The 14,618-nt window shown below is 39.4% G+C and overlaps 1 protein-coding gene across 1 annotated transcript; it reads left to right on the top strand.

Moving 5' to 3' along the window:
* Positions 1–11,605: 11,605 nt before the first annotated feature.
* LOC143879484 (uncharacterized) lies at positions 11,606–12,594 on the top strand. Its single transcript, XM_077381889.1, has one exon. The coding sequence runs from the start codon at positions 11,686–11,688 to the stop codon at positions 12,310–12,312; it is 627 nt and encodes a 208-aa protein (XP_077238004.1). The 5' UTR covers positions 11,606–11,685; the 3' UTR covers positions 12,313–12,594.
* Positions 12,595–14,618: the final 2,024 nt, after the last annotated feature.

The raw sequence follows: 14,618 nt of genomic DNA, 5'->3' as shown, positions 1-14,618 counted from the left end.
CTTTTTTTATTTATTTAGAACTTCCACTGCTAGCTAATGACAGAGTTGGAAAACAGATAGAAGTTTAAATTTAAAGGGTGAACATTATCAATTTAAGGGGTGTTAGTATATATTTCCAGCTATGTCACCCGCTGCTATTATGGGTGGTGTAGACAATGAGACTACTGTTGGGACCCGCGTAGAACTCGCCCTCAAAAGCTAGCTGTTAAGGGGAGGGAACCATTCCCTTATAAGCCCATCCACATTGTTACACTTTTCCGATGTGGGACTATTTTGCTTTCACGTGGAACCCCCAACAATCTCCCCCTCCACGTGGAAGCACGGTGGACAATCTCGCCCCTCCACACGGCAGGAACGAGGGAACTACAAGATCTTCCCTGAGGGATTTTTCCGCCCTCGGAGGCATACTGGGGTTACCTAGATCTTCCCCGAGGGATATTTCCATCCTTGGAGGCTAAAGCAGGGTTACCACGTGCCCAACTCTGATACCACTTGTTGGGACCCGGATAGAACTCGCCGTCAAAAGCTAGCTGTTAAGGGAAGGGAACCCATTCCCTTATAAGCCCATCCATATCGTTACACTTTTCCGATGTGAGACTATTTTGCTTTCACGTGGAACCCCCAACAACTACTTCTGCCGTTTTTGAATGACAGTGGTGACACAGTTCGACTTCTTACCCTTTAGTTCTCATTAATGTGTTGAAATTCTGGACAAGACTGTTGCCACTTTACATTAGCATTTAGTAAATTTAGGGTCTCTTTGGTGTCTTAGAATTTGCAGATAGGGGCATGTTCTGCCAGCAAAGTTGGGATTCTTGTTTGATATGGTTTTTATGGGGAAATGTAACACTTCCTTGTACACTGTTCTATTTTGCTGTTTAAATCGCAGTTGTCAAGAGAGGAATGCTAGTACAAAAAGAGATGTATGAAGTGGGTGTAAGGGGTTCATAAAAGGGAAATAGGAAAATGAAAAGCTTTAACAAAATTAAAGATAAAACTTGTGGGAAGCATCATCATAAGTCTTAGATGAGTTGATATGTTTTTTTGGCCATTCAAAGCAAACAATTGCTTGTATGATCTCGAGAGGATTTTTTTTTTTTTTTTTTTGGAACTGGTAACTTTTTATTGCTATGAAAAAGGCCATGACCAAGTCGATCATGTGGCCAAAATAACAAGCATTACAAACAGAAACAAAGAGCAGAACACATACAGGATCGCTCCTCACGGAGGAAGGTAATCAAAAAATTCTAACCCGGCTTTTAAAGTCACTCCTGCTCGAGCAAGATGATCCGCCGCTTCCTTCGCCAACCTCTTACACGATGATAGGTAATCCTACAACCTTCTACCCCGTCCAAAATCTCACCAAATAGCTCCACAAATCTCCACAGATGAGGTGAATGGCCTTCCGACCATCTTATGACGTTCAAGGAGTCTCCTTCCACTATGAGATTGTCCGTGTCTCTATCCGCCGCCTGTCTAAGGCCTCGAAGGATTGCCCTTCAGCTTCATTGGCGTCTTTAATACCAATCGGACCTAAACATGCCCATTTAGTGATACTATTCTCATCTCTTAGAAGATCTCCAATACTGAAGGTCCCCAGATTTCCCAAACTAGATCCATCAAAATTTAGCTTCATCCGTCCAGGGTCCGGGGGGGGAGGGGGGGGGAAGGTGATTGACGTAGATTTCACTCCAAATAGATATTGATGATGGGGCCGGGATTGTGGATTATGTAGATTGACCAAAGGTGGGCCCCACCCATACAGGCGCTGAATCTCTAGCTTGTGGCATTCCCACATTGTCATTGAATGGGTTCCATCAACCTAATGAAATCTCGTTAATGTTGGGAGATTTTTCTTTTATTTTTGGTTAGTAGATGAATTATAACATTACATTCTCAACTCTCTCTCAACCATAAACCTAGAACTACTTGTCAACTCTCCCCCCTCCCCCCCCAAGGCCTATCTTAGTATTGGCAGTTTGGCCTCCTTCAGTCCAGGTGTGTGATTTAGGGGGTGTGTGCGCGCGCGGGTGTGCCGGGCAAGAATTCAGAAACTCAATTCAAGGGGATTCGAAGACCGAAACCTTTTCGTCCCCTGGGATTGGATTTCAGGCGATTGAGAAGAAGAGGGGAACGGCACTTGTTCCTTGGGTTCCACTGCCTTTACACAGATGGAAATGACTTTTTATGTGGGAAGTGCAGCGTTTAATAAAAAAAGTAATAAAGAAAAAGGGTTGCCCATACATACTGGGTGTGGAAGCCACTCAGGGTCGACAGACCATCCAACTCAAACCAAACAACAAAACAAGCACAAACCATAGACTCACCTGGGAAGTTGAATTCATTGCTTCCTTAATCCAAGTACAACTATAATTATAGAAAAGTAAAGGGTACAGGTACCAGAAATGTGAAGATAAAATGCTAATACATGTTTTGATTTGGTTATGGGACCTCTTCCTTGGAGACAGACACCTCCTTATATAGTTTTATTTGGGTAACCACTCCTCATTACCCCACATTCTTCTTGAAGGGAAACTTTTTGATAACTATTATTTTCACGTTCTCCATAGTCTAGCTAGTTATTTTCCACCTTCCCACAATTGGCAACAAACATGCCTTGTCCTTGAGTCAGCCCAAACAGATAGTACCATGCTAATTTGGTCGCCGATTGTCTCTTTTAGGATGAACATGCTCTGATAAGGTTTTCAATAATTGTCTACCTCTATCGTTTTGGTTCATGCACGTTCTTCTGTAAGTCAATTAAGTGCCAGCTTAGCATGTAATTTCGTTGACTCAGTCCACGTGGATGGTCACTTGTTGATCCGTGACTATGGGTGTAAACACTTTTTATGAAAATGAGTTCATTTCGAAGGGAACGCAAAACAAAAGATGATAGAAATGCAGTCATTTTCAAGAGAGAAGAAAAAAGAAACAAGGTGAGAGCGGGTGGAAATATCATTTCCCAAAAGATCCACACTGAAATTAGCCATTGGCAATTGGCATCGCCCTTTTACAAAGTAGCCTGTATTTTTTTGAATTGGTTCGAGGCTACAATCTTGGGTTCCTCAAAAATTGAAGGAATTGGATTATTTCGACCTTATTTAGAGCTAAAGCATTAAAATATCCGTTAATGGTGGGTTGAAGGAGCATCTGCGTTTCCATCTTGACTGAGATGAGACTGAAGAAAGTGATATTTCGCTACCTTAGAGTAAAAATAAATGAAAGTCATTGAACGGAGATACACGTAAGTTGTTGTTAATTTAATGTAGCGAATTAAAGATTGTTAACATGTGGGCGGCCGTTGTGTTGTATTTTGCTTTTTAGGCCGCTGTTTAAAAGGGGCATCTACCAAGATTACCCTTCCTATTCATCCATTTTACACAATTCTTAATGTGTTTTGAAGTGGGCATTTTCGTCAAATACAAAAATTGCCCGTTGAAAAAAAAAATACTTGTACACACAACATTCTCTTTTTTTTTTTTTTTTTTTTTTGAAAATAAAGAGAAAGAACCCCAAGAACAAGAAAATCATGGGGGAAAATACAAGCCACAGAGCGGAAGGAAAAATAAATGGAAGTGATATATCCGCTCCCTTTGATTACTTGGGACACCAAGTGTATGTGGCAATCAAACCTATTAAATCCTTCCGACGTGAAGTACATCAGCCCCTCTGCAGTCATTGATACACTGCTGTTGGATGTCCCAAGTAATCAAAAGTGGCAGATTTATCACTTCCCAAAATAAAATGGTGAGACAAAGAAAACACAAGCCACGGCGGGAGAAGTCAATTATCTCCAATAACTCTCGATCCATGCCTTCCCTCGCTAACCGATCCATGTCACTTGTTGTCGAGTGACGAGCATGGGGAACCAGTTAGAATGACTATCTATGCGGTCACGAATCTCGTCAATCAAATCTGTGAATCTCCACGGATACAACCTACGACCCTCCATTCATTTAATGGTGTTGAGAGAATCTCTCTCGACTATAAATCTATCCAAGAGGCAATCCTCCACGATTCTCATGCCCTGGAGCGCTACTTTGACTTCTGCCTCCTTGGAATCCTTGGGAGAGAGAACCCTCATCATAGGTATGACAACAAAGAGGACTTCTTGACCTGTTCTTAAAGTGCCTTGCATTTCTTTCTTTCCAAAGAATCCATATTGAAGCTAGCATAACTGCTATACATAAGATCCTTCCTTTTGGTGGCCATGGCACTGGGTACCAATTATCCAAAAAATCTTCTAAATGCCAGGAGAAGACCCTGGACATCCCAAACTTATCTAGAATGCAACACTAAGCCTCCCTAGCATGAGAACAGTGGAGGAAAAGATGACCGACTAGTTCACCACTCCTCACACACAAGGCACAATGATTAGTTATCCACATCTGGTGGTTACAAAGATGATCCACCATGAGGATCTTACCCTAGATGGCTGACCACCTAAATGTGAGAACTCTTTCTTTATTTTCATTTACCTAGGCAATTTATCCCCGAACCTGAATTTGCTAGGCAATTTCGCAGAAAGCCATCTCAGGGCTCACTTTTGTAAGGGAATAGTCACACAGGCTCACCTTTTGGTAGATTTTATATTATTCATTTAATTCATCTGAGGTGGCTGTTCTCTCCGCGAAATGGCTTTCCGCGAAATTGCAGAGCAAATCCCAAATCTTGGGAGGCTGTTAGCCTAACCCTTTACAGGCAATATTGTAGTAGGGAAACCCCTTGAAACACCAATCCGTACAAGGAAAGTGTAAAGCCTATTGTAGAAAATGGAAAAACCAAAACAGAAAGGATGGGACTGTTAGGGTTCATCCAAGAATAGCTAGAACCTTGAATTTTTCGTTATATTTGGGTCTCGAATTCCATCTCACGTGTAGTCATATGCACCCCTTAATATTAAGTGGTAGTGGGCAGGGTGCGAAAATGCATATTTTTGCATTTGGGTGACACTTGTAAGCTGGGGTTAGAATTATATCAGGTCTTGGTTCTAGACCCATTCCGAAAAGCAATCAAAGAAAGTAGAGACCACTAGATAGAATATCAAAGTCTAAAAGTGCCCCCATCAGACCCCCCATCCACAAGAAACATGAAGTGTCTATAGGAAAATGATATCTACCCTACTTTGTCTCAATAATGACAAGAATCAATGAAAAAAAAAATGTTCGTAATAAAGTTAGCACCTCCTAAAACTTGTGGAATCCACCTCAATTTGAGTCAAAATGTGGTGTGGCTAACGTGTATCCAAGTAAGGCTGCGACGAAGTGATGACCGCAGCCCACAAGAGAAATATGCTTTTTCTTTTTCTTTTTCTTATGGCGATGGGTCTCTCTCGTCACTTGCGCCAAAATAGCAAAACCATCTAGAAATGTTCTTCCCTATGTTCTGTCTTTCCATCCATGCAAACAACTGATTCATGTGTAGCTATGTTTCTGTAACAGAGATTAAGTGAAAAGTGATTTTCTACCTAACCAAGAAGAACATCAAGATAATGTGATAGACTCGAACTCTCTAGCCACATATGGTTTTTTTTAGTCATTTTATAGATAATTCTATGAGTTCTTGATATGGGTTTTGTTTATTCATTTGGTACAAACTTAAAAAGAAATGGGTTGTGTTTTTAAGTTTAATATCCAAAGGTAGATCAATCATTTTCCAGTAATTAGGTATGAATTTGAATACTGCCTTGGCCATATAATCTTTCAAGATTGTTTCTGCATCAGCTTCCACTGGTTTCTTTTTAGTAATTTTGTTACATCTTTCTCTCATCAAACCTTAATTTCACAATGACGAAAATACCCTTGATTAGGCACATGTGCCAACAACCCTCTAATTGAGCTGGCTTTGTATTAACTTTTCAACCATATAAACATTCAATGAACTTTTACCCATTGGGGATACCTTTAATATGAAAATATACTAAGAAAGAAGAACTAAAAAAGACCCCCCTCCATAAAAATCCAATCAATTACTAAAAATACCATATGGGTATACTTGTAATCTTAACAAAACACGAAGGACAACAATGTAAACTGACCCACCAAAGTGACATATAAAAACCCCTTACATCTCTCAAATAACTTCCCCTGATTTCCATCAAACCCATCCATTCCAGTCAAAAGAGAAGAACCCATGGCCTCTGGTGTTGCATTCTCCTCTTCTACAAAACCCCACAACCCATCTCGAAAATGTCTGTGTTCACCCACCACCCATCCGGGCTCGTTTAGGTGCAGTTTGCATAGAAAAACACATAAGATTTCAAGCCGATCTTTGTCTAATGAAAGCATCAATCCTACAAATTATCAGAAGACCATTACAGATGAGAGGCTTTTGAAGGCTATCCTTCTGCAAATGATCAGACCCTCGAGCCATGATCTTCGGAGGAGGAGGAATTTCCAAGCCAAGCCCACCAGGTTCTGTTTGAAGAATAGCACTGATAAGGGAGTGACAGTTCTTTAATCATTTTATTGGGCTTCTTTCTAACTTAAGGTATATGTAAGCATACCTAGTTCTGTATATAAATGAAAAGACAATGTTTAGGAGATTTCACAAAGGCCCCAAAAGGGATTTGCTATCCAATTTCTTAGAGAGCCATCTCGCAGTGGCCCTCGGAAGAAAAGGGGGGCGAATATGTCACTTCCCAAAAAAGACATACTTAGGCCTTGTTCGTTTGAGATTATAGGCAACCGATTGTGATTATGGGCAATTACAAAAATAATCCACAATTGATTATTTTATCTCTATTGCTTCTTAATGCTTACACTCATTGCTGCTGTTTTCCCCCCCTTTTTTCGTTGTGTAATGGAGTTTGTGATGAAATCTAATTAGAAAATGCTAAAAGGATTATCACATTTAAGGCTCTTTCCTAATATTGCTATTTGGGCCCCATATGTGTGCCACATGGACTTGATCAAGGCTGTTGATCTGACTGATGATCCTAGCCCCTGGATCTATTAGGCCGCATTTGGGGTTCTGCCAAGAGAAGCTAAAGCATTGATTTTTGTAAGCCCTAATTGGACGGATGGGATGTCCATTCGGCATGGGACGAAAACCATGTGTGACCAAGACTTCTATTTATTTGCTTGATTCAAGCACAATTGAAGTATTAAAAGCTGCTTACTGGGTGTTTAGATTTTGAGAAAGGCCATTGCCAAACTTTCTCAGCTACCAGATTAATAGATTATCCAAATTATTCAATCTGCTGCTTGCGAAATCGATGGATGAAATTGAATATATGGGGTCCACATTCGATTTATAAATATGGATTAGTTAAATGAATAAGAATCAAAGATCATCCAAATGGTGCAATTTTCATTATATGTCAAAGTAATGGTGGGCCCTATAATTTTGAGACCATACAGACCAGCTTGCCCATGCACCACATGTAATTAGGTAGGTTTATGAACAGACTCCTCTTAAGCAAGAAGGAATCAATACATATTTATGGACGACACAATATAGGTTTCTACTTATAATAAGTTTTGGACTCAAAATCAATTCTCAAAATCTGAAACGAACAGGGTCCTAGCAATTGTATGCGGTTCGGATTTATTGTTTTAGTCTTGGTGAGATAGGTGGGTCGCTCTCAGCACAAGGTCTTTGGTCTATTTGAGGGGTCATTTCAAAGATTAAAATAATGGAGACATTTCTTTTGGGTGGTTTGGGCCCCAAAGAGCGCCCCTTCAATTTGGAATTACAGGGGAACCTTATCACTCAACCAACCACATATACCACTCATTTATTATGAGCTTTATATTGTCATCTGTTGTAAAAAAACAAAAATAAGAAAAAAACTTGCAATTCCAACACATCAACATTGGCAATACCAATGCGGGTTCGTGTGTTCCTTAAAAATGATTTTCATTATAGCTATTAAATATCTTATACATGTATATTTCTCTAGAGATATCAAATGCCTTATAGATGTAAATTTGTTCTTAGCCATTGCCTTACATTTTAAATCTCTAGCTCATTTTCACCTCATAAAATTTTGACAGTAAAATCATGAATTTTTTTCATGAATAATGTTCCCGCGTAACACAATGTTGGTCATTTATTTCTGAAAAATAACATTTGATACGAGGCTATCACCGAATCAAATGTTAGAAAAGTATACACACAAGGTTGCTAATTATTCCTTCCAAGTGTTGGTTGATGACATTGTCCAATTTTCATTCGCATTTGTTGTTGGGTATATGATATAACCATGTATGTTCTAATATAAGCCCAGTAAGATAATGGACCGGTGTAGTGGGCCCACATGGGCTAGAGTCCATTAACCCGTCATTAACCCTAGTGTATCTCTATATACAGGGGCTGGGGGCAACAAACTTGGTATTCCAAATTAGATACCTTGGGTGTAATGCTTCAGGCGACCGCTTGCTTGACCTAATTACTCTAACATTTGTTACCTATTTAGCCGACCCCAACTAGTTTGGTACAAAGGCTCTGTTGAGTTGAGTTGTTGTTATTTTGTATTTCTACGGAACCCTAAATTGACTTTTTCATACCTTGACCAAATTCCTAATTCAAACACCCTAATTTGTCATTTGCATAGAACAACACAAAGCACAAAATGTGTATGATGATTGGCCAAGCGGACAATCAATAATGGCAAACAGATGACAATAATTAAAATCCTTATGGAAAGATATCCTATAAATCCTTTTCTTGAGGCCCTGTTTGTTTTGGATTTTGAGTGCAAAAATGATTAGCGGACTCAAAATTCTGTTTATTTGAGTCCAATAATCAGGTGTGGGTGGACTCAAAATCGATTGTCAACATCCAAAACGAACAAGGCCTAAGACCCTTTTGTTTTGGATATTGAGAACCGATTGTGAGTCCAAAACTGATTATGGGACTCAAAATCCAAAACAAACAGGGCCTAAGTTGGCATTGCCACAAGGAAAACTTACACCGTACCATGATGCAAATTTCCATTGGACCTACAAGTTGGGTTGGTCAGCATCCTACCAAAAACAGGGAGTTGGTTTATATCCTACTTTTTCTTTGTAACACTTGAAAGAGACTCAGAGTCGAACCTGCCATCAGTTGCAATACTGCAGACCGTATGATGTTGTAATCTCACTTCAAATACAAGTTGGGCTAGAATCTTCTTAGGTAAAACCGCCAATTCAACTACAAAACAAAAGAGAAGGTAAACAAACATATCCTCCCTCTACCCATCTGTAACTAACCCTCCTCTTTCTCCTTCAACCTTATATAATAATATAGCTTTTATATAGTTAATAATACATGCTATGCACTGACCATGTGAATAGCTAGCTACTTTCTATACACATCGTCGTTTTCCAATCTTTTATTAGTTTCCCAGAAGCCAGAAGTATACCATGACTAAACCCCCAGGTTTTAGCTTGTAAAATTCAGGACTACTACAAGCTTTGGATTATAAAATTCATGTAAATCCAAAGCCCGAAAGGCCCCAAGTGAAAATTCCAATGTGCTAGGAGAAACCATGGAAGACAAGTGGCATGCCACGTGGTTGTAGATGGCAAGATCTAGTGGTGGTGCGTATGAAGATAGTCTCATTCTAGCTACATATTATTTAATACACGTCGAGATAAATGGATTTGAATAAAATAATATTTTTTATTAGATAAGATTTTCTAGAACAGTTGGATAAGGTCGTTTGTTTGCTATGAGATATTCATGCTAGAGGATGAACGGTCAAGATCACCTTAATGACTTTGAGGTGTAGATATGATCCGAAAAAATAGTAACGTTGGGAGAGTGAGACTCTTGTATGGTTACACCCACTGACAGCTGGTTTCCAAAGACTCTGTCGATGACTTGACTCTTGGCGCCACTTGGCACGTGGCGGCTGTTTTTCTTTCCTCCTTTTTGAATTCAAAGAAAACTAGAAAGACCGATGAATCGTTCGCCCTCTGTAGGATAATGCACCCCACTTTAAAATGGTTTGACGTCAAAAACCGCCCACAATTCACGTTACAATGGGGCGGATTATCCTACAGGGGAGCGAAAACGTCATCTCCCAAAGAGAAAATTCCGAAATTACCAAATCATTGACAGATGAAAGCCGTTTTCTAGATGCCAAAGCAAGGGATTGCGTCCACTCAAATATTATATTAATCTAATCATATCTTAGGGAAATAAATTAAAAGCATACATAAAGTTCAAAAAGTACCCCGAGTTCTTGATAAATCCTCCAAGGTGCCTTTCTCGCTGTCATAATACAATATTGATAACCCCCAGGTTTTGATAATGGCAGTCCTACCATTATTTTACACTTTTCATTAGCTCTTGACAGCCTTTTGAGAATTATATTTTATCTTCTATGTAATAAAAAGAAGCCCTTCTATATTTGGGGGAGCAATTGTAAAGAAATTCCTAAGTTTTGGTTTATATTAGTTAAGACTAGCCACTTTTTTTTTGAAAGTAAAATAAAATTAGGGGAATTGCTAGCATCCATCACAAAAGGGTTTTTGAGGCTGGTCTGTCCACATCAGACCAACCACCTCGTTAATGAAGGCAACATCACGAGGTGGCTGGTCTGACATGTAACAGACCGGCCACGAAAATCCTTTTGTGAGCCGCAGGCTTATGATGGGGCCTGTTGAAATGAATGGTCTACGTAGCTGAGAATTTATATGATGGGTGGTCGTGAAAACACGTGAAGTCTCAGAAAACATGTACGGCCCACTTTTTTTGGGCACAACGTAGATAGGTTGTGCCCCAAAAATCATTTCCATAGGATGATCCTAACCCTCCGATCTGTAGAAGATTACATAAGTGTTTTTTGGAAATCTCCATGTTCAGATTGGAGGGTTAGGATCATCCAATGGAAATGATTTTTGGGACACAACCTAAATATGAACGGTTTGGATCATAAAAAAAAAGCAGGCCGTACCTACTTTTTGAGACTTCACGTGTTTTTACGGCCACCCATCATATAAATTCTCCTACGTAGCTATACATGTTAGTAGTTAGTACATTTGGTAATATCATTTCCCATTAGGGGGTCATGTAAAAATGGAAATGATTTTTTCATCACTTTTGCTACTTAAAAACAGAAGAAAAGACAAATAAACATAGGTGGAAAATACTTCCAAGTTTAGGTAAAGACAAACAAGAGGGGTGGAAACACTGGAAAAGGGGGTGGAAATATCATTTCCATGTGCACTCACCATAAAAAAAATCCCTCGTTCTACTTACTAGACGCCAAACTTTGTGAGACTCGAAGCTTATCAAGATAACCTGTAGGAGGGTATTATAGTCACTTGCAGTTGCCAAGGAATCTTTTTGTTCGTAATTTGTCTAGGGTTTTAAGGCTATTTCCGCCATAACAAAAAAAAAAGAAGAATGGAGGGTGGTGTTCTTGTAATTTTATTAAAAAGAAGGGTCTATTAAAAAAACAAGATACGTGCCAGGTTTAGTGCTGCCAAAGAGCTGCTGGCCAAACGGCCAAACCACGTCTCCTATACAGCGCCCATGGATTTGGAGCCATTGGATCCAAAATCCAAAACTAACCATGGTTAACCACGTTCCCACCCTGGTTAACTTTTTACTCCTTGAGTTTATTTTCCTATGGGCCCAAAACCCTATAAATGTAGCGCTTGAGCAAAGTTAGGTTTGCCAAAATACAGAGCCGAAAGGCACTTTTGAAAGCTCTTTTCTTCTCTCCTCTTTTCTTCTTCTGCAACTTTAATGGCGGCTTCTTCTAGAACCAGATCTCGTAGCCGTCCTGTTTTGCCAATCGGCAATGGATTTCAGAGATCGATCTCACCTTCAGGAAGATTCTGTTCTTCTTCATCTGGTTCGGCTTTCGCCTCTTCTTCCTCAGGTTTCACCTCTCAATCTTCATCTTTCTTCCATAGATCGGCCTCTCCTACTCGTGTCAATCTCTACGGATCCATTTCATCCGCTCCATCCGTCCGATTCGCGATTGACCGTTCGATCTCTCCGAGCAGATCTTTCACCGTCTCTTCTCGTGATCAGATCGTGAAGAAAAAGCCGAATAATCCTTTATCTGGACATTCTTCTCAGAGAAGAACCTGTATGTGTTCTCCTACTACTCATCCAGGCTCGTTTCGTTGCAGTCTTCATAAGAACTTTAGCCAGCATGCGGTTTCATCGCCTTCAAATCGATTGAACGCTCGTAGATCTGCGATGACTAATTCTCTAGTTCGGATCGGGACCGTTGAAGGTGGTGAATGGGTAAAAAGAGCCTTATCCGCGTTGATCCGACCTTCTTCTCATCAGCAGAGGAGAAGAGCGGGGTTTCAGCCACGGCCTAGTAGGCTGTCTATCATGTCTAAGGCAGATGATTCTTGATCTTGAGCAGGTTCGTTTAGATTCATTCACCGTTCTCCAAAACTGCGTTTTGGAATGGTTCCGAGTTTTCCGGCACCGGAGGCGTCTAATTCCGGCCAGAAGTTCAAGATCTGAAGGAACAAGGCAGATATGAACCGATCTTCAGGGAAATAGCAACCTTTTTATTTTGTAAACCCTAAGCTTCTTCTTCTTCAATCCGGATCCCCCCCTTCTTGTGTAAATATCTTTTGCAAGCCTTTGAATGGCTATGGAAGGAGCAATCAAGAGATTCAGTTCCATTCATTAAGATTTAATTAACCAAACACTTAATTTCAAATCAATTGAGATTAATTTGTGATATTGGTAAATTCGTTAAATCAGTAGTCATCAGCATATTCATTAACCAGAGAACGTAACAAAGCGACCTCGTTCCATTTGCAATGATGATGTTCTTTCCCTTCGTCTTGCCGTTAAACGTTTCCGTTCGCTGCCTTGTTAATTGATTCCGTCGATTATACGTTTGTCGTATGGTGTGCGCGTTCGTGTATGCGTCAGTGTATCGCGATTCTGTTTTGTGCAGGTAAATTATTATTATTTTTTTATATGGTTCCTTTTATTTTTATTTCATTTATCTGATCTTTTAGCTTATTTTTCTTATTGACGATGTTCTTGTTTGTTTGTTTGGTTGTTTGTTTGGTTAATTGTTTGTTTTGCAGTAGGAAACAATGGCATGGCGAGACTACTTTCTAGACTGAAGAAGAAGACTCCCAAAATGGGGCTCTTGTGACCTTGTCTAAGGGTTAAAATTTTCAAATAAATGGCATTCACTAAATAGAATGATGGTCTTTGGCAACTCCTCGTTTTCAAACTTCCTCCCAAAAAAGAGGGAATTCGTTATTTCTTTCTTTTTTCTAATTTTAGTTGTTCAGTCAAATTTTCATGCATGTCATCAGAGAAGTCTTTGATGAATCATTCAAAGAAAAGAAAAAATTATGTATTTGATGTATATAGCGATGGATCTTTAGCTCAAATTGGTAGAGCGGTTGAGAAAAGGGATATAATCCCTGTGTTCCTCAAGAAGTGGTGGTTCGAATCCACCAAGATCCTTAACTTTGTCCCATGTTTATAAAGCTCATCCAGTAAAGTTTGTTGTTCATTTCTTCCTCAACTTGATGTAGATTTGTTCTATTTTTGCCTTGGTTTTATAGCTTGAAGTAGCACAGTAAACTGCTTTTCTGCAAAGGAGACCCTGCTAGAATCTGATTTTGAAAAAATCCTTCCTTCTGGAATTTTGAAAAACTCCTGACTCCTACTTGTAATTCACATCAGATTCTTTGAAACTCAACATTTATTTCAAACCATCTCTTCAAACCTCTCTGTTACTCGTGTTCATGTGCCTGTGGCATACATGAAAAACCAAGTGAACACACATGTAAATATTCTAAGCATTTCAATCATGCTGTATTCTCTATCGAGTTCAAACTTCAAAATGGACTGGTTGGACTTGAAGTTTTAAAATGCCTTGAAATTTTCAGAAAGAACCAATATAGGTCATTGTTCAAGTGGGGGGGACAAGTTGATAAGATTCAACCATAATTTATGATTCTTTGAAAAATTTTCATAGAAAACAGATTGGTAATAAACTTATTTTATTAATGTATTCATAAATTATTTTAATTTTCTAATAGTCAACAAATATTTGAAACTAGTAGATTTAACAGTGTTTTTTTTTAATAGGGTTTAATAGTGTTTCGTTTGGTATTAAGAAATTGGGAATGACATTTAAATTTCTGAATTGATTGAATGAAAGGGACAGACGTGGAAAATTATAATGCAAATAAAACTAACACTATGGAATCTGGGGTTGGACGGATCTGATTAGGGTTTAGGTGATGCAACCTTGGTTAGGGTTGGCATAAACCCGCCCCGAGTGAGTTGCACCCGTAGTGTTCCCTTATTTAAAGGAGATGGGACCCACAAGTCCTATCAACTTACCCAAGACTCACCTTATCTTGATGTCAGCTTCGGTGGGAGTAGGCCCTGAGAAAAGCTATATCTAATACTATGTTGGCATGGTTACCACTTAAATACTAGGGATTTGCTACGAATTCTGCCGAAAGGCATTTCACGGCTGACCTTTGCATGAGAGAAAAGCCACACAGGCAGGACTTTTACAGCAGATTTTGTCTTATTCATTTAAGTCATCTAGGGATTTGCTACGAATACTGCCGAAAGGCATTTCACGGCTGACTTTTGCATGAGAGAAAAGCCACACAGGCAGGACTTTTGCATCAGATTTTGTCTTATTCATTTAAGGGGACTTGTTC

The sequence above is a fragment of the Tasmannia lanceolata genome, unplaced genomic scaffold, assembly GCF_043159265.1.
Source record: "Tasmannia lanceolata isolate RefF3 unplaced genomic scaffold, GAP_Taslan_0.1 ptg000006l, whole genome shotgun sequence".
NCBI classification, from domain to species: Eukaryota; Viridiplantae; Streptophyta; class Magnoliopsida; order Canellales; family Winteraceae; genus Tasmannia; species Tasmannia lanceolata.
The sequence above is the reverse complement of the archived record's forward strand: the minus strand, read 5'-3'. Positions and strand labels throughout refer to the sequence as shown.

Excerpts from the sequence above, each read along its gene's own strand:
- LOC143879484 (XM_077381889.1), top strand. The coding sequence starts at position 11,686 with ATGGCGGCTTCTTCTAGAACCAGATCTCGTAGCCGTCCTGTTTTGCCA.